At 40.2% G+C, this 19,481-nt stretch overlaps 1 protein-coding gene across 1 annotated transcript in view; it reads right to left on the bottom strand.

Annotated features, from left to right (window-relative positions):
• Positions 1-1,647: 1,647 nt before the first annotated feature.
• Positions 1,648-19,481, bottom strand: part of GPR176 (G protein-coupled receptor 176) — a 77,480-nt gene continuing 59,646 nt past the window's right edge. The window contains exons 2-3 of the mRNA XM_048853126.2: positions 13,961-14,213; positions 1,648-7,894 (exon numbers count right to left, since the gene is read on the bottom strand). Coding sequence (XP_048709083.1) covers positions 6,784-7,894; positions 13,961-14,213 — 1,364 coding nt within the window. The 3' untranslated portion in view covers positions 1,648-6,783. The remainder of the gene's footprint in view (positions 7,895-13,960; positions 14,214-19,481) is intronic.

Below are 19,481 nucleotides of genomic sequence, written 5' to 3'. Positions count from 1 at the left end.
GGCTCATTCACCTGCATGTCTACTAATGTTATATATGCCATCATGTGCCAGCAATGCCTCTCTGCCATGTACATTGGCCAAACCGGACAGTCCCTACGTAAAAGAATAAATGGACACAAATCAGATATCAGAAATGGTAACACACAAAAGCCAGTGGGAGAACACTTCAATCTTCCTGGACATTCTATAACAGATTTGAAAGTAGCTGTACTTGAACAAAAAAACTTCAGAAACAGACTTCAAAGAGAAACAGGAGAACTAAAATTCATTTGAAAATTTAACACCATTAATTTGGGCTTGAATAGGGACTGGGATTGGCTGGCTCATTACAGAAGCAGCTTTGCCTCTCTTGGAATTGACACCTCCTCATCTATGGTTGGGAGTGGACTATATCCACCCTGATCGAATTGGCCCTGTCAACACTGGTTCTCCACTTGTGAGGTAACTCCCTTCTCTTCATGTGTCAGTATATTTATGTCTTCATCTGTAACTTTCACTCCATGAATCTAAAGAAGTGAGGTTTTTACCCACGAAAGCTTATGCTCAAATATATCTGTTAGTCTTTAAGGTGCCATTATACCTGCTGGCACCTACCTCAGAGTAGTGTCTGGGAGAAGAGCAAATCAGTGTTTGGAAAGCCTCTAAGTGCTAAGCGCGGAGTATGCAGAAGAGGAGCTCAAGGAGCAAAGAAATGTTATTAGATTCCACATTTTTGGTGTTGCTGAGTAAAGTAACCAGAAAAATCAATCTTTCAGAACTCTTCACTGACCTCATCTGGTTTAGAAGCTTTAAAATTGACATGAAATGAAGATCTTTCTTGGCAGCACCCCTGCTGTTCCTCTCTCTCTCTCTCTCTGGCCTCCAGGGAACAGGAGGGAGGCTGCAGCTTTTTTTCAGTTCAAGTAGAAGAGCTTGTGTATTCAGAGTTGTACAGAACAGGGTTCAAGTTACTGGGGGAGTGGGTTTGTTTAATTTTGTTCAGATGTCAAAGTTTTATTGCAGATTAGCACCCAGGCTTTTGGGTTTTAGTTTTTTTTCTGTATGAAGAAAATTGATGTGTCCTTGAATTATAGGTTATTAAAGATTACTATGACTAGTCCCAAAGCAGCATTTCCATAGGTACAGATACCACTATAACTTATTTATAACACCTATTTTATTTTAATAACCCCTAATTTTACATAGAAAAAAGTATTTTTCAAATTAAATAAAATGCTTTTCAGGTATACTCTTTTTGTTTTGAAAGTCTGAAGGCAGTCAGCTGAACCATTAAGTTATGGCTCCTTACAAATGAGTTTTATTGAAATCATACAGTCTCTTACCTTTTCATGAGTGCTCTTTAGCTTTAAAAAAATAAAAGCTTGACTGTAACACTTTAAACCATACATACCTAAAGATATGCTGTTAAAGCCTAGTAGAGAGAAAGAGGCTACTTTTAAAAAGCTCTTTATAATCCACTTTGCAAAGTCGATATGCTCTCTTGCATGCTTTGTAAGAGCCATGCTGTGCAAGGAGAGGAGATGGGAGCTGTGAGAAGCTTCTTCAGGACACAGCAAGTTCTTCAGGACACAGCAAGACAGGGAGCTGCACACCCTACAGAATTCTAAAGCTCTGCAAGGCAGGTGAAGCAAGAGGAAGACAGGAAACAAGGGTGCAGATGCATTTATTCCAGATGTTGTGTAAACTATGAATATTTGAATACATTGTCAGCTTTCCCTCAGCCTTTCATTTCCATTACTTTCTGTTGCTTAGTTTTTTTGTTTTTAAACTGTAGTGTTACTTGATATACAACTTTAAATGTTAAGCTAGCAACTTAAAAAGTAACAATATTTTTTGTCTTATTGTTTTAGGGTTTGGCATAATAGCCCCAAACATCACAAGATTAATTAAACTGGGAATTCAAATCTTGTGGTGTATTCCAGATACAAAACAAGGTTACAACAACCCCTTAGAAACTGATTATTAAACTACTTGAAAGCAGACCTTTAGTGTTGACCAGAGAAAAGGATTATAAAAGGGGACAAATATCAGAGTAGAGCAAACCTGACAGCTTTTTATCTGCAAAATATACATACAGGTACATGTGTGTATAAATATATATTAAAAATCAAGTGCATACATTAAATTACTACAACTTCAGAACAACTAAATGTTCTCATGTACTACAAGACTCATGGCTTTCTATGTAAGCGTATCCTGCTATGCAATCAAAATCCATTGTTGCCAGAGGAGTCAACCAATGCAGCACTACAATGCTGAATAATTGCTTTGTTTTAAACCCATATGTTATTTAAATATTACATTATTTTCAGGGGTACTTGGGTACAGGAAATTGACATTGTTTTCTAATCTGTACTTTTACTTGTAAAAGATTTATTTTTCTGTACATTATGAGTTATTATGAGTGATTTTTCTGTGTTCTTTCTTCTATAGGGTTATAACAGTATTCTTAAAGGGAGAAGGTTATCTTCCAGTCTCTTTACCTGCCCAAATTACCTCAGTCTTTTCTTCCTTCTTTTTCCATCATTCAATTTCCTTTACTTTCCCCAATGATCAGTATGGCAATGGGTGTTTGGGTCCCCCCTCCCACTTTGATTTGATGATCAGAAGGTAGAACTCTTGATCATTAGCTCTTTCCTCATAGCAGGTTACCAGAGAGCATATTGCACAGCTAGAAGTCGTACATAAGCAAACAAACAGCCTGTGATGGGGTATACAAACCCTACACAGGGCAACACAAGGTTAATGAGCTATTGTGGGCTCAGACGGCCCCACTCTGCTATACTTGTGAAAGATATCAGACTTGGAGGGAAGAGCTTAAAAGGAATAGGAAGTCATTTTTCTGCAGGGAACATGAATTCTGCACACGCACAGTGGTGCAGAATTCCCCAGGAGTAATCTCAGTGCTGGAGTATTAAGCAAGGTGCTCGTCCTGAGTTGAATCATACAACTGGCATGTATACTGACCCTCTGGGGACAGCAGACCTGGTATTCTGTGAGTGTTTAGTGGATAAGGGGCTGGACACTACAGCCCAGAGGAGAGTGCTTGGGTGGCTAACAGGCTGGTGGTGTCAGGGACTGATACCCAGATAAGTATAAGCAAGTCTCCCTCATGCTGGAGGCAGGGGGGTAACAAGGTGACTCACAGTCCTGGGTACCCCAAGAACTATCACAGGTATGTGTTAATTTCTTTTTGTGTTTGTTGACAACCCTAGAAGAGGTCGACTATCTGGGGCTCTGCTGGAGATCTGAGACTCTCATGACTGGAATAGTGTGGTGGAACACCTGGGCAGTGCAGAGCAGAGCCTTAGGTAAATGCATGAGCCTGCTCCAACATTTACGAGGTACCCTGGTGAAGGAATGTAGTGACAAGCCCTATGATGATAATGACAGTTACTAGTGATCTATCATGAGTTTAAACCAGCACCCTAAAAGTGAAATATTCCCTAGCTCATTATCACTCATCTGAATGATGTATTGTTCTTTGACTACAGTTCTATTAGAGTGTTGGTTGCTTATAATCTGACTAAAGCATCCGTATTATGCTCTATCCAGGAGCTCATTCCTTCTCTGAACACAAAAGATGTGCTTTCATACATTTCTCACAGAAGTTCAAATGGATAAACTCTGCTGCAAAAATGACTAAAATAAAATGCTTCCAGCTATCATTTATATTCCAAAGCAATTCTTAAAATGTAAAAAAAATGCATCCTAATCAAATTTGTTTCCTGAAACAATGCAGTGTCCCAAGTGGCAGTTTGAAAAAAATACATGCCAGCTTCTAAATACATTCAATGTGAATGGAAACATATGTTTGTCTTCATCATAAAAAACAACCAAACCTGTCACCCTCCAAAACAATTTAGGATTAAAAAGGCCAAATTCATACCTGGTGTAAATCTATTGAATTTGACTCCATGTTTATCATTGTTCTATTGAACATGAAAGCAAGAATGGGCAAAACCAAGGGTGGCTTTGTTTTTTCAAGGGAGGTTCACAGCTGGGTTCCATTCCGAAGACCCAAAGTTTGGAGAAAGGGGAAAGGTTCAGATGAAGACTGCTGGCTTTGGCTCATGCCTACTAGGAAGCAGACCACAAATGTTTAATTTAACCAAAAGCTTATAAGGAAGATGCAGTAGCTGACAGCTTTCTTTTTCAGATATGTTGTTAATAAAGGCTGCTGATCTAGTAACTCTGAAAAAACAAACACATATTCCGTTGCAATATTTTATCAACACTTACAAAAAATAACTAGCAACAGTGATTCTCAACATTTTCCATCCTGAGACCTTCCACTCCCTTCCACTAGCCAGACCCCATTCCCATATTGCTAAATGGAAAGGGCAGGGTGGTTGTGACCCATCTGCTGTTGTGGCCCCCAGACTGAGAACAACTAAACTTGCATAGCAACAACCTAAAAGGAGAGGACGAGAAACATTGTTTACAATGGAGTTTAAAAACCACTCTTCACATTTTTGTTAAAATGTTTGCTTTGAGTGACTAGTAGACATGAATCACCCTTAGCTTCATCTGAAACCACAGTCATGATTCAGATGTGTCTAAGGAAGAACAGTTATTCATCATTCTCTGCCTAGGCAGAATTCTTTCTTTCTTTTAACACTGGGCTGGTCAGATTTGGCAAGTTATTTTAAACTAGACAAGAGTCTTCACCTCTACGTTTTAAAGAAAACTATTTACTAAACAGGCAGTAGGCTACAGGTGAGGGCTTGGCATGCACCAAAGATCTAAACTACAAACTGAGAACAAGTGTGCACAAAGAGTACTAGGGTATCATCAAACTGTGCTTTTGATAAACTACAGTGTGAGACAACAGCAAATGCAGAAATAGAAGAAAGGAAGGGCCACCTGCAACTGAACAAGGATTAAAGTTCCAGGGGTACAGTAGTTTTAAGTTTGTCTTACAGACTGTCACAGTTTAAAATTCACATTCAAGATACGCAAAACAATACATCTGTAATCAAGAAGGTAGGTGAGCTACAGTACAATGCCTGAGCACTCCTAGATAGACTAGCTTTTTGATAGAATGGACAGTTTGGTTCTGATTCACAAAGGATTTAGGCACCAGGTGTGGAAATCTGCTGTGAAAGTCATATATTGGATGATCTAGTACGGGGTGGCCAACCTGTGGCTCCAGAGCCACATGCGGCTCTTCAGAAGTTAATATACGGCTCCTTGTATAGGCACCGACTCTGGAGTTGGAGCTACAGGTGCCAACTTTCCCACGTGCCAGGGGGTGCTCACTGCTCAACCCCTGGCTCTGCCACAGGCCCTGCCCACACTCCTCCCCTTCCTGCCTCCTCCCTTGAGCCTGCCATGCCCTCGCTCCTCTCTCCTCCTTCCCCCGAGCCTCCTGCACACCATGAAACAGCTGATCGGGAGGTGCGAGGAGGGTGGGGAAGGTGCTAATCGATGGGGCTGATGATGGGCGGGAGGCACTGGGAGCGGGGGAGGGGAGAAGCTAATCGGGGGCTGCTGACGTATTACTGTGGCTCTTTGGCAACGTACATTGGTAAATTCTGGCTCCTTCTCAGCCTCAGGTTGGCCACCCCGATCTAGTATGAGATGAGTGGTGTAAATTACAATTAGAGTATTTGGGGTTTATGCCCACCACTAAAAGGAAATTTAGGGGTTGTGCTGTCTCCCTACTCCCGCCAAGAGTAAAGAATGGCACTTACATTTATTCTGTTCGGAGGCTAACCATCAGCTTGCTGCAACATCACTTTTTAAAAAGGTATTACAATTTCTGCACCTTGAGAAATGCAGGCAAATAAAGGTAATGCCTTGTGTTTTCACAAAACAGTCAAAAGAAAAGGGCACAAGCAGACCACATATTTACCCAGGACTCTGGCGATTTACAGCATGCCAAAATCATGCACCCAGTAGGCATATGCACCATGCACATCACCATGGGATCTAACTGCCATTGGCTCATGCCCTAGGCACATCTATGCATGCTCCTTTGGGAAGAAACTGTATCACATGGACTACAGTCTACTTTTCATTAAACTACAGGAAATGCATTTGTTTTTAAAGGGAGGAAATGGCTATTTTATAAGTTTTTTTCTGTTAATTTCTAAACAATCTGGGGGGGCCTCCTACACCAGTAATTGGGCTTTCTCTGCTAGTTGATCCTTTTTAGGTCAAAAGTGAGCATACTTTAACTGAGAAAATAACTGGGCTACAAAAGGAAGAGAAAGTAACATGCATAAGAAACCTAGGGGCTGTTCCTGACATGGCAATTTTTTTACTTTGCTGTAAGAGATCAGCTAAAGAGAAAGGGCATCTTTTTATATTTCATTAATGAAACCCTCAGAAACTTGCTCTGTCCATTTTTGTGTAGAAGGGGCATGGCCTACCTATTTTGCCTCCATTTTGTGCTCCCTAAAGTCCTGCCTATTGGCTTGCTGCTGCTACACAGAATAGTTATGTTTTCATTTTACTAAACACTGGAGTGCCCAGTAAACCAGCTGCCAGATCACAACATGAAAGTTTCACAGGAAATGTACACAAAGCCATACGTACCCTTTGGAAGTGAATCAGACCTGTACTACCGTCTGGATTTCACAAATAAAGCAGGAATGACACCAGTAGATATCTGATGAAAACACATTCATAAGGAACACTTCTGTTATATGTTTCCCTTTTGTTTTTATGTATTTGGCACAAAAATCAGCCTGTAACAAATTTCAGCATAACAATGATCCATGGGATCACGTACTGTAGAAAGTGGCCTTCCTTTGTTATTCATAGCTCCTGCTCCTACTAGGAATCCACTTTGGGAAAGATACTGACTTTATTGTTCCTGCTGATTTTTCTTTCTGCTTTACACTTGGGCTGCTTTGTCTGGATGAGCTCTTCAGGGGTATTCCCCAAGGGAGGCAGCAGTCGCTTCTTACTATTCCGATTTTCTGAGAGCCACTGTGGAGGCAACTCAAAAGGTCCAAAGCCAAACTGCATTGAATATTTATCATTGACCAGCTCGCCTTCTGTTGGCATGGCAGGAGCCACCTGAGCAGCCGAGTCTGCAATGGTGTGTTGTAGACATTTCTGAACGAATGTCTGTTCTACCTCTAAACTGGTGGTCGGGATTTCCTTCTGCTGAAAGTCACCAGAACCAATGGATTTTGTTTCATTCTCCTCATCATCCTCTGTTGGCTTAAAGATTTGCTGCTGCCCAATGTGAAACATCTCCAGAAGCTGGCTACCAGAGCGGACATTGGGCTCCAAGTTGGTATCTGCAACACTCCCAGAGCTGATAATGTTCCTCCTACTATACCTCCGGTGTAGCTGCACGATTGTCCCCACTAAGCACTTCCGTACAGATTTGTTTACAGTCAAAAAGAGCAAAGGATTGGCTAGCAGGGAGACTTTAGGCAACCAGATGGCAGTGAGGAACAAGAAGATTGAAATATCTGATATGTTGAGTATGGTACGGTAAATCATCAGAGTCATGTAGGGAACGCTACAGAAAATAAAGATCATAACCATGGAGAGCAGCATGGCATGAAGCTCAGCTTCTCTCTGGGAGGCATAGGGAATAGAAATAGTGTTCTGAGGCGTTCTTAAGGCAGCTATGATGACTTTTTTCTTTTGGCTAGCACTCAGTGCTCTGCGGATAAGAATCATAAAGAAAAACACCACAGCCACCGGTACAATAACAGTGGTGATGTTATAAATAATAACATACACCAAGTGGCCTAGGGAGTAGCTCCAGGATCCTGTGCAGGTGGACATGGCATAAATATCAGACACATTAGTCACAGCAAATACAGGAATGCTGGCCACCACGGCATGGGCCCAGATGTAGATAACCAGGTCTCGAGACTTCGCATCAGAGATCTTTCTTTCCAATGGGTATAAAACTGAGTAGTACCTGCCAAAAAACAAGGACAGTTTAAAGAGATGTGAATATATGTATTGATTGTTTGGGATCAAACAGTCAGAGAATCAAAGAGTCCTAGAACTGGAAGGGACCTTGAGAGGTCATCTAGTCCAGTCCCCTGCACTCATGGCAGAATTAAATATTATCTAGACCATTCCTGACAGGTATTTGTCTAACCTGCTCTTAAAAATCTCCAATGCTGGAGATTCCACAATCTCCCTAGGCAATGTATTCCAGTGCTTAACCATGCTGACAGTTAGGAAGTTTTTCCTAATGTCCAACCTAAACCTCCCTTGCTGCAATTTAAGCCCATTGTTTCTTGTCCTATCCTCAGAGGTTAAGAAAAACAATTTTTTTCCCTCCTCCTCGTAACAACCTTTTATGTACTTGAAAACTGTTATCATGTCCCCCATCAGTCTTCTCTTTTCCAGACTAAACAAACCCAGTTTTTTCAATCTTCCCTCATAGGTCATGTTTTCTAGTTTGTCGCTTTTCTCTGGACTCTCTCCAGTTTGTCCACGTCCTTCCTGAAATGTGCAGCCCAGAACTGGACACAATACTCCACTTGAGCCCTAATCAGCGCAGAGTACAGTGGAAGAATTACTTCTCGTGTCTTGCTTACAACACTCCTGCTAATACATCCCAAAATGATGTTCGCTTTTTTTGCAACAGCATTACACTGTTGACTCATATTTAGCTTGTGGTTCACTATGACCACCAGATCCTTTTCCGCAGTACTCCTTCCAAGGCAGTCATTTCCCATTTTGTATGTGTGCAACTGATTGTTCTGTCCTAAATGGAGTACTTTGCATTTGTCCTTATTGAAGTTCATCCTATTTACTTCAGACCATTTCTCCAGTTTGTCCAGATCACTTTGAATTTTAATTCTATCCTCCAAAGCACTTGCAATCCCTCCCAGCTTGGTATCATCTGCAGACTTTATAAGTGTACTCCAGTTTATAAGCCAGTCTCCTGGCTTGACGGAGGGAGATGAGGATAGTGTTTTGTTAGCTGTTTGAGTATGATGTGGGTTGCCAAATGACTACCAGTTTCTGCTTTCTCTTAAACAAGAGTCTGGCTTTACAGGTCTAGCTCTAGAACAGAACTGAAGTTCCACACCTTCATAAATGATCTGGAGGATGGTGTGGATTGCACCCTCAGCAAATTTGCAGATGACACTAAACTGGGAGGAGAAGTAGATACGCTGGAGGGTAGGGATAGGATACAGAGGGCCCTAGACAAATTAGAGGATTGGGCCAAAAGAAATCTGATTAGGTTCAACAAGGACAAGTGCAGAGTCCTGCACTTAGGACAGAAGAATCCCATGCACCGCTACAGACTAGGGGCCGAATGGCTCGGCAGCTGTTCTGCAGAAAAGGACCTAGGGGTAACAGTGGACGAGAAGCTGGATATGAGTCATCAGTGTGCACTTGTTGCCAAGAAGGCCAATGGCATTTTGGGATGTATAGGTAGGGGCATTGCCAGCGGATCGAGGAACGTGATCGTTCCCCTCTATTTGACATTGGTGAGGCCTCATCTGGAGTACTGTGTCCAGTTTTGGGCCCCACACTACAAGCAGGATGTGGAAAAATTGGGAAGAGTCCAGCGGAGGGCAACAAAAATGATTAGCGGACTGGAACACATGACTTATGAAGAGAGGCTGAGGGTACTGGGATTGTTTAGTCTGCGAAAGAGAAGAATGAGAGGGGATTTGATAGGTGCTTTCAACTACCTGAAAGGGGGTTCCAAAGAGGATGGATCTAGACTATTCTCGGTGGTAGCTGATGACAGAACAAGGAGTAATGGTCTCAAGTTGCAGTGGGGGAGGTTTAGGTTGGATATTAGGAAAAACTTTTTCACTAGGAGGGTGGTGAAACACTAGAATGTGTTACCTGGGGAGGTGGTGGAATCTCCTTCCTTAGATATTTTTAAGGTCAGGCTTGACAAAGCCCAGGCTGGGATGATTTAGTTGGGGATTGGTCCTGCTTTGAGCAGGGGGTTGGACTAGATGACCTCCTGAGGTCCCTTCCTGATATTCTATGATTCTATGAAGCACATGTCAGTGATCAGCCAATAGCTATCCCTACCGTACCCAGGATTATATTACATTTTTGTCTGGATTTATATTCATTAAAAATATCTTATACTGGTCTTGAAACTTCCACGTGGCTCTCTCATAATTTTCGTACCTCCATGCACATTGCACTGCTCATATTCAGAAAAAAGAATAATAATGACTGAGGCACATTTATGTTCATTCAAAACGCCAGAGTCTCAATGTTAATCTGAAGGATGTTCTATGATGGATTACCTCCCAAAGTACTTAGCACCAAAAAAAAACCCCAAAACCAAAGTGTCAGAAGTCACAAACAGGGACAGAATAATCCCAACATTTGTATGTAGGGCAATAAGAAATGTGGATAGATTTTGCCAGATCAGTAATCTAATGCACCATCAATGTCTTCATCCTGAATATCTTTGGATGTTGTTTCTAAACAAAATGTAATTGTAAGCAGCAATACAATATACCTGGCTGATATGATTGGAGAATGGTTGCAGTAGTTGGTGGCATGTGGCATGCAAGTCAGTGAAGTGAGAGTCCTGTCGCATACATGCTTTTGGCTGTGGTAAGTCACCTTGTGTAAGCAAGCATGATGTCTATAAATGCTGTAAAATTCAGGAGTCTTAGCTCTACTCTTCAAGAGAGAGCACTAAAATAAATTGGATATAATTTTACTTGGCATGTGCATGAAAAACAGGTACAAGAATTTTTTAAAACATTTTGCTTTGTAGTATGGTTGGTGCTTAAGTACAAGGCCCTGTCAATACAATACGATTTCTGGTGCAATCTAGGTGCAATGTATGTAGCACTGCATGTGTCCCTCTACTGTAGAAAATAATGTGGATTTGATTTTCAAAAGTTGTGGTGCCCAGGGCCATCAGTAAATGGATAGTTATAAATATACCTAGCTATTTGCACATCCATCTGTGGTAACTGAACCAATTACATGCTCAAATTCATATTCTTTTTTGCTTGCAGATGTGGATGTTTGAGCTTTTAAAAATCAGGATCTGCTCATGTATTTGTGGTGTTATTGTCCTTTAGGTGACTTATTTCTAATCATAGGGATTCTCCTTATCAAGTAGTAGGGGCTTGTGCTTTTTGATGCTGAAGGGCATGAATATTATTACTGAGGCCCACATAGTATGCAGTTTCACTGGTGACCACGGTGCCTGTTGCTTATAGGGTCGCAGATAGCTGTATAGTGGTTTTTGTTTGAGATACTGATGCTTGAATATGAATCTTGAATATTTCTCAGCTCAATAATTTGCCATGCAAACCCCCACATCCTCTTCCTTGAAGATGTTAAGAGATGAACAATAGCTTCAATGTAAGCTCCAGCCAATTAGTAAATATAAAAATACCTATCAGACTTCAAAAGCATCTCATGATACCACAGATATGCCTTATGGCTTTTACTGCTAGAGATGCTATTAGAAGCTGAAATTGCTGATAGCAGACCAACCTTGGATAGAAGCCTCCCTCCATGAAGATTAGTTTGACTGGATACAACTGTTTTGTATACAGAGTAGTCATTGTAAAGTGTCCATACAGTATCTCACCAGGGGCACAAGTAATTAATGAAGCCTAGGGAACTACAAAACAAGAGGTTTTAATGATCAGCCCCATCCAGCCCCTTTTGTTTAAAGAGAAAAGTACAATTCTTTTTCAGTCTCTCTTCAAACCAGAACAAACCAAGAGTGCAGGAACTGGGTTTAGCTAACACCATGCTTAAGTTGTGAATAGTAAAGAGGAAATGTGTCTAGTCAAATAGAGTTGTTCAAAACACCACCAGTTTGGTTCATAGGGCTTCCTGTAAACTTCTTCTTAATTAGTTGAGGTGAGTTCCCATCCTGAGTTTCCTTTTGAGCTCAGAGTTTGAACAACATCAAAAACTCAAAGGAAAACATACTTGAGTTTCTAGTGATTTCCACCCCACCGTTAATCAGTCCAAGTGCTCTTGAAACTCAGCCAGATTTGCTCAAACAAGGTGCAAACTTTTTAATGAAAGCCAAAGTAGCAAATTATAATTACAAAGCTAAACCCTTCAAAACAGGGATGTATATAATGGAACAATATGCATATAAATTTTGCACCAAGCCTGCTAAGCCCTGTGTGAGTGGCTGTCTGTATCTCCTACTAAAAAATCAATGTGAGCTCTGATGGCAGAAGCCCTGCAGGATTGATCCCTATGTTTACTTGTATGTATTATCCTGATGCACACTAGTGCTGTAACAGTTATGGGCCAATCACTTTTCCCCATTTGAAAATTCTGTTTTTCTTGGGCTCGTGCATTTAGTTTGCATTAGGTGAAACACAGTTCTCCCTCTTGATCATGCCTGAAATGTCAGGATGTAGTAGATCCTCAACACTCTAAGGGATAATTCTCTCTTCTCCCCAGTCAGACACCATATAGGGAAGGAAGTGTCAAATCATAAAGACCAGTAAATACAGAAATTATAATGAAAGCTAAAGAGGCACTTCCAGGCATAGCTGCAGTATCCAATATTTTGCCCAATATTAATAGAAAGGTATTGGACGAAATTCATACCTTGTTTAACCCTGCTGAAGTCAATCGATGATTTGGTTCCTTACAGAACTGACTCAAGTTAACTACACCATTATCAGATTAGCACAAACAGCATTCGTACAATATACAATGTAGGGATCATTACTTGCAAGTAACATAGAACTTTGATGTCAGGTCAATTTAGTTGGCATTAATTATGCAATTAACTTGTATCACACTTATTTTTACAAGACAGTCTGCTTTCCTCTGGCAGCTGCAACATCCATTTATCTTATGTCATGTGACCAACCTGCCCAATATTAATCTTACACACTGCATATTTCAGTTTTGGTCCAACACCGTGTTGGACCCAGGTCTGTACAGGGAGACAGCCGCTCACTCGGGGGACACTAGGACCCACAGGCTGCCCCCCCTCCCCCCCGCCTACTGTGTGGCCTGGCAGAAAGCTGCCAAGAGGAGCCAGTCAGAGTCTCCAGCCGGTAGGAGAAGAAGCAGCCAAAGCAAGAACTGTTGATGCTTTGGAGAACTTTCTCTTGTGTTGACTGTACTTTCTCTGCCTTGTGCTGATTGGCTGTTTGCACCAACCTCACCCTCCCTCACAGTCTCTTCACCTCAGCTTTACTCCAGACCTGCCCTTCTTACCTGCCCTGTCCCCCTTACCCTCTCGCCTTCAGTGCCCCCCTCCCTTCCCTTTTCTTTCCATTTACTTTATCCTCTCCCATCTATACCTACCTAAGGAGAGTGAGAAAATTGTGGAAATAACATGATGTTTGCTGCCATCACACCATTCACTCTGCTTGTGCATTGTACCCTGTTCCCCACCCTAGGTCTGTCTGGTCTATTTAGAGTGTATGCTCTTTGAGGCAGGGACCATCTTTTTGTTTTATGTTTGTACAGCGCCTCATACAATGGGTCCTGGTCCATGACTAGGGCTCCTATGTACTATGGTAATACAAATAATAATTTTGCATGAGTCTGGAACCAAAAATTTGTATTTTGCTCACAGAACCACTCATGTGAAACTGTACTTTTCCATGTTAATAGAGATCTGCCTCAAGATAGGTGGGATCAGAAAGTATTAATCACATAATGAGTGAGTTAATGGACAAGTATCCGAGAAGTTTGTTCATCCCAAAGACTTGTTACTAAGAAGGATTAATGACAGGAGGAATAAGAGGATAGAAGCATCTTTGAAGGTACATCTGCATATCAAAAACCCTTTGTGAAGTCCATAGATATCAGGATAAACTGAAATGAAACTGTTCTACACAACAGAGATTAATCTTTATATCCATACTTGTGTGGAAGGAAATTGAACTTTGTGGACACAAAGCTGGGGTGGAGGCTGTTGATATATTGGCACAAGGCACCATTAAACAATATTTAACATTCAGATGTCTGTAATTAAGCAGGGAAGGAAATAAAGAAAATCAAGGACACTTTGCTAGTAAATTTAATTTCTTACCTGTCCAAAGCAATGGCAGGAAAACTAAGGATGGTCACTGAGCAGAAGACTTTATGCAAGAACTTGACAATTTTACAGAAGAGCATGGTGTAGATCCACCAACAGCAGTGTGGACTGGCACTAAGGACAATATCAAAAGGCACACAGACTAGACTGGCACAGATCCCAGAGCAGGCCAAGTTCTTAATGAAGCGGTTTGTTACTGATTTAAATACTGATGTTCTGCAGGTCGACCACAGCACCATGACGTTTCCTGAGAAAAGGGGGAAGAAAAAGACAAAACACAAATCTATACTTCTGACTATTTTGAATGTTTCAAAGTACTGCAAATAAAAGCACTTGTTTAGAATTAGCTATATATCTTTGGTTCCGCCTAATATTTGTATTATATAGGCAGAGCAAGAGCACGTATGTATGTGTATGCACAATTGGACACAAAGAGTTCAATTTCCAAACGTAAGTGGTTAAATAGGATGCCCAAACCATGCATTTAGATGCTTAAATTGACACACAAGTGTTTCATATGGGCAGTTTGTTTTGAGTATCCAAATATGGAAATCTATTAAGGTACCCACATTTCAAAAAATTGGCGCACAGTATTTTAAAAGATGGATATACAGAGTAAGAAAACAAAGATTCCAGGTAAAGCTGATTTTACATTACTTGTCTGGGTGTGAAAATGGGTCAGCAGCCTGCTTTTTTACTACCTCTGAAGACCTTGGTACAAGTTTACAGTAGTGCATCGAGGCCTGTATTAGGCAACAAAAGAATGAGATTTATCTTCATTTACTTTTCAATTTATGGGATTCCATACAGACAATAATGTCTAATTATACCAAGGGGAAAAAAAAGAGAAACACACAAGATGAAATCAACCAAGTTTATTCAAGATATTCAAGATATATATAGTCTACAGTTTGAAGAGAAATGTGGGATGAGGGTGTGGGGAGGAACAGAAAAAGGAAAGGCAGAAATCAACATTAGTTCAGATAGTATTTATCACTGATCATACTCTACTCCTGACACAAAAAGTCTGACATCAAAGACTCAGTTCTTCCTGAATAACCTCGACAGTAACTAGTAATAGATAATGTTATGGCAGGTGTCACCAAGTGGTGCTTTTATACATAGTCTTTCAAGTTCTTTTTCTTTAGTGTGTAACATAATGTTCAGTCTTGGGAAGACATGCTGTGCTGTTGTTAGTATTTCTTAGGCAGGGTTCTCTGTAGGAGGTAGCTTCTGAAGAGAGGGAGTTCTGTGAGCAGCAGAAAAGTTTGCTATCTGCCTTTGGCTTTGATTAAAATAAATTCTTGAGGCAGTAACTTGTGTTGCTGCAGGGCTGAGATTCCTGGAAAAAGGGATTGACTGCCGTGCATGCTGTCTGACCACCTTTGTTCTAGAATTGGTGTATGGATATAAATAAAACAAGTTACACTTAGCATATACTCAAAATTCTATGTCACTGATATCTCCTCCACTGGGAAGCTGACCTGCAAGGCTCCAGATATTTGTTACTGCTGAACAGAGGCATTATACTGGTGTCAGAAAAGGACACTGGTGTCAGAAGAAGGGACAACAGCAGCATGCCATTTTTCAGGATGATTGTAGACCCTAAAATACTATCATGTTTCCCCTAATTTTAAACAAAACCAGTAACAGAACACATATACCCAGTGACTAGACATATATCCACTACAACTAGAGACCTGCATTTGCCAACCTTTTCAAAAGTGGCTCTGAAATATCACCCACAAAGCTTATCACCTAACACACAGAAAGATTTATATGCTAAAAAGAGAAGGCCAGAGAAATATCACTGCCCCTGCTGAAGGCAAAACTGATCCAAATGGGTAATTGGTTTCACAAGAAGTTGTTAAAGGCCCACAGCTGTCATTGTACAGAGAAGGACTCCTTACCCATGACATTAAAATCTCACAGCAGCACAACAGGAAAGGAAGCAATCTGCCTTTGTAGCATGTAGTGCTGGGTCCCTCCTGCTGCACACCAAGATGTCAGATACGAGATTGAGCACAAACTGATTGCAAGAGAGAGATTTTTACAGAAAAGAGAACATTTCCTAATAGGAAAAGCACAACCAGAGATCACAACTAGTGTTAACAAATAGATAGAAATGCCGTTGAGTTGAGTGTAGGTCCTTGCTTCATTCTGCCAACTAGCTTTTTAGAAACTAGCCAGTATCTTTACTGTATCATTTCAGAAAAGTGTACAGTATAACTTCTGAAATATTCACCATTGATATGCTGTATAGGTTTACAGTAAATAAATATAACTCTTTATTCAATTTTACATCAATTGTATGATGTATTTCTTATTACCCAAATTCCTATTTGGTAGCTGACAAAATATTTAGCTAAGTATTTACTATTTGATGTGTTTAAAAATGGAATCTTCATCTAGTTTTGGCAGGTGCCTTGGGCATGATAAAATATTCACCAAGCAGCATTCAATCAGCTGGGTTTAAAGCTTCTGAAAGCACTAGAAGGTATTCAGTCAATCATATCACTTGCTCAACAAAGTATTCCTTGTTATTCCTATCCTCCAGTTATTAAAGGAGGACACTTCAGACAGTAACAACATACTATTATGATGACCTGGAGCAGGGGAGAAGCTGATGGCTTTGTTTGTAAATTGAAACTATTTACCTATTTTGAATTTCTTTAGTAGCTCTTCACAGTAAATCACTAAATCACTGCAAGGTTCACCTCTCTGTTAGAATGAATACAAATAAAGAAGCTGAGAAAGAAAAGCAACTAGCGGACGTTTTTATGGTTCAGACACTGCTAGAGAACTGTTGAGCTATTCTTCATATTCCTGTGGCATAAGGTCTATTGAAGTAGGACAGTCTGAGTCTAGAGAGACAGCCTTGGAGTCAGTTTTATAAACCATGAGTTGTCATATGATTTCCTCCATTGGGAGGTATAGAGGAAATGAAAATAGCACAAGTCCTGACCAAACCTGGCTGATGAGTGGGAGGAGTAGAGCTCACAAGGCATCGTTCCTCTCTCTCTAAGATGGAGGAATCCTTTACCTATACATGATGCAACTGGACCGCCACATGTGTTCGATGGGTCATAGCTTGGGGACAGAGCTGAGTGCAAGCACTCAAAAGGGTATATTATACCTCCAAAACCAATGGGTTTTTCAATGGAAAATCAATCAGGCACTAATGCTACTCAGAGAAGCTTTAACTTTATTTGTACTTGCAGCCATGGTTAACTAGCTCCTAGGCAAGCCAGGCTACCAGAGGAGACTAGGACATTGGGCATCAGCATGCAGTGGCAAGCTCTCCATGCTGATAGCTTGAAATCAGCAGATTTCCCACCATATGCCACAAAGCCTTCGCCTCAAAGAAAATAAGGCACTGAAAACTCCACACAGGAGTCAGATAGTATGGAGACAATCAAAGCCTACACAGGGAACTGCACAGTTTTCCATATCAGTTTTGCTTACCCATCATCCATTTATTTTCATGGGAGAGGATGACACTGTTCTAGGTGACTAAGTTATTTAACTAGCATTACAGCAGTCTGTGTTTTGAGTCTTTTCCACACTTGTATAGCCAGAGTTGTTCCTTTTTTGTCCACATTCCTCTGTCATTAGCTGTTGGAATTTGTGAAAGATCCCAGACTACTATCGGTATTCTGGCTGGTTTATAGCTCCATGTTTCAGGTCATTACAGCTGAAAATACTATAGACATTTTCTATCAAGGTTATTTTCCTAGGTATTTGGATGATAAGCCAGGCCACCTTGGGCTCACATTTAATAAATGACACCAGATTGTGCTAGTCAGTTCTTGGATGGGAGACTTCCATGGGAAGCGGTGCTGGTGATTCAACAGATGGCACTGTCCCCTCAGTACTAAACTAATGTACAGGCATCTCTTATGGCAACCTTGGTATAGCGAGTCACCTATTGTTGTTTAAGATTTCAAATATGTTAGAGGAAAGGACAAAGCTGTATTTTAATTAAAAAGGAGAAATATAAATTCTTGTTTGATAGTAGTTCTTAATGGGCAAATGTCTACAATAAAACAACCACTACAACTGGCATTAGTTGGCAACCTTGCTGGCATTCTGTGTGACTTTCAACGACGGGTAGATGCCTAACTCCCATTCAGGCCTTTGGAAATGTTTCCCAGCAACAATGAGTAATCACTGGCCTCTGCAGGCTTCACTGAAAAATAGATCCTTTAAATTTAGAAAAAAAATTAAGTATAGAGTCTGCCAAACTAATTTAAATAAAATTAATCTACTTGTACTACTGTAAATTTTAATATACAATAAATATCTTTATGCACTGTCTATTCATAATGTTGTATTTGTATGTAATAAATGGTTGCCTTAGGTAACCCCAACTTTTTTTTGTTCTGAAATTTTAGGGAGACCAATGTAAGCAGAGTTACAATAATGAAAATACCCAGAGAAGTAGAGTCAGAAAAAAAAGTTACTACAAAAATGGGCTAATATATCACGCTGAAAAATAGTCTGCTAAGGCGACAAACTCCGGCGAACATTTTTACGTGTTCATGGAATCTACGGGTAGCAACATACTCAGAACTTTTATTACTATCAATAAAGTTGCATTCTGATTCAAAGTGGTGAAACAGGTAGAAACATATTAAACTCAGTTGTCAGCGCACCTTTTTCCACACCAAGCTCCACCATTCTTAAATGTCTTTGCTAGACTCAAAGTGTTGATCCAGGTATTAAAATCAAACAGATAATTTTGTAACAACATCTCTTAATAATAACTCTAATAATAAGTAAAACTCTGAATAATATCTTTAACAACCAGCAAGATGATCACAATAGAAACCAGAGATGGTCATCTAAAAGAAATACCTTTGCCACTAAGTCAGAATTAAGTCTTTATTCGCTGTGGATTTACTCATGAAACCTTAGCTAATGTACCCTCATGTATCTAGTCTTCAGCTGGATACCAAATTATACTTTTGTTAACATTAGCTAGATCAGGATTGAAGCAAAACTCCCAATACAAAGCCCACACACTTCAAATCTGACTTCTTTTTCCTACTTCTTACTTTAATGAACTCTCACGTCCCACCTAGAGTGGAATTTACTGGATGTAAGTATCTTTACAACAGTAACAAAAACTTTGAGGTTGGTAATAGAACTGGTTGGAAAATGGGTTCCCCCACCTCCCTGGACAATTTCATTGAAAACATTGATACCTCCTCTTAAAAACCAACAATTTTCAATTTTCAGCAACAACCACAACAACAAATTATTTTTTTTTATATTTTTTTATTTTCTGGTTTTTTTCCTTAATCAAAATAAAAGCCTTGTAGACTGACAGTATGCATCCTCTTTGCATATGGAAAATATAAAGCAAAGTTTCTAAATTCCCTAACCAATGAATTTTATAATGAGTAGGGCTCCTAGGTACTATCACAATACAAATAAATAATAATAATTCTTGCTTGCTTACATTAATGTCATTACCACACTTCTGTTAAATTTATGGCCAATTAATTTTGAC

Source organism: Caretta caretta, chromosome 6 (genome assembly GCF_965140235.1).
Source record: "Caretta caretta isolate rCarCar2 chromosome 6, rCarCar1.hap1, whole genome shotgun sequence".
Taxonomy (NCBI): Eukaryota; Metazoa; Chordata; order Testudines; family Cheloniidae; genus Caretta; species Caretta caretta.
The sequence above is the reverse complement of the archived record's forward strand: the minus strand, read 5'-3'. Positions and strand labels throughout refer to the sequence as shown.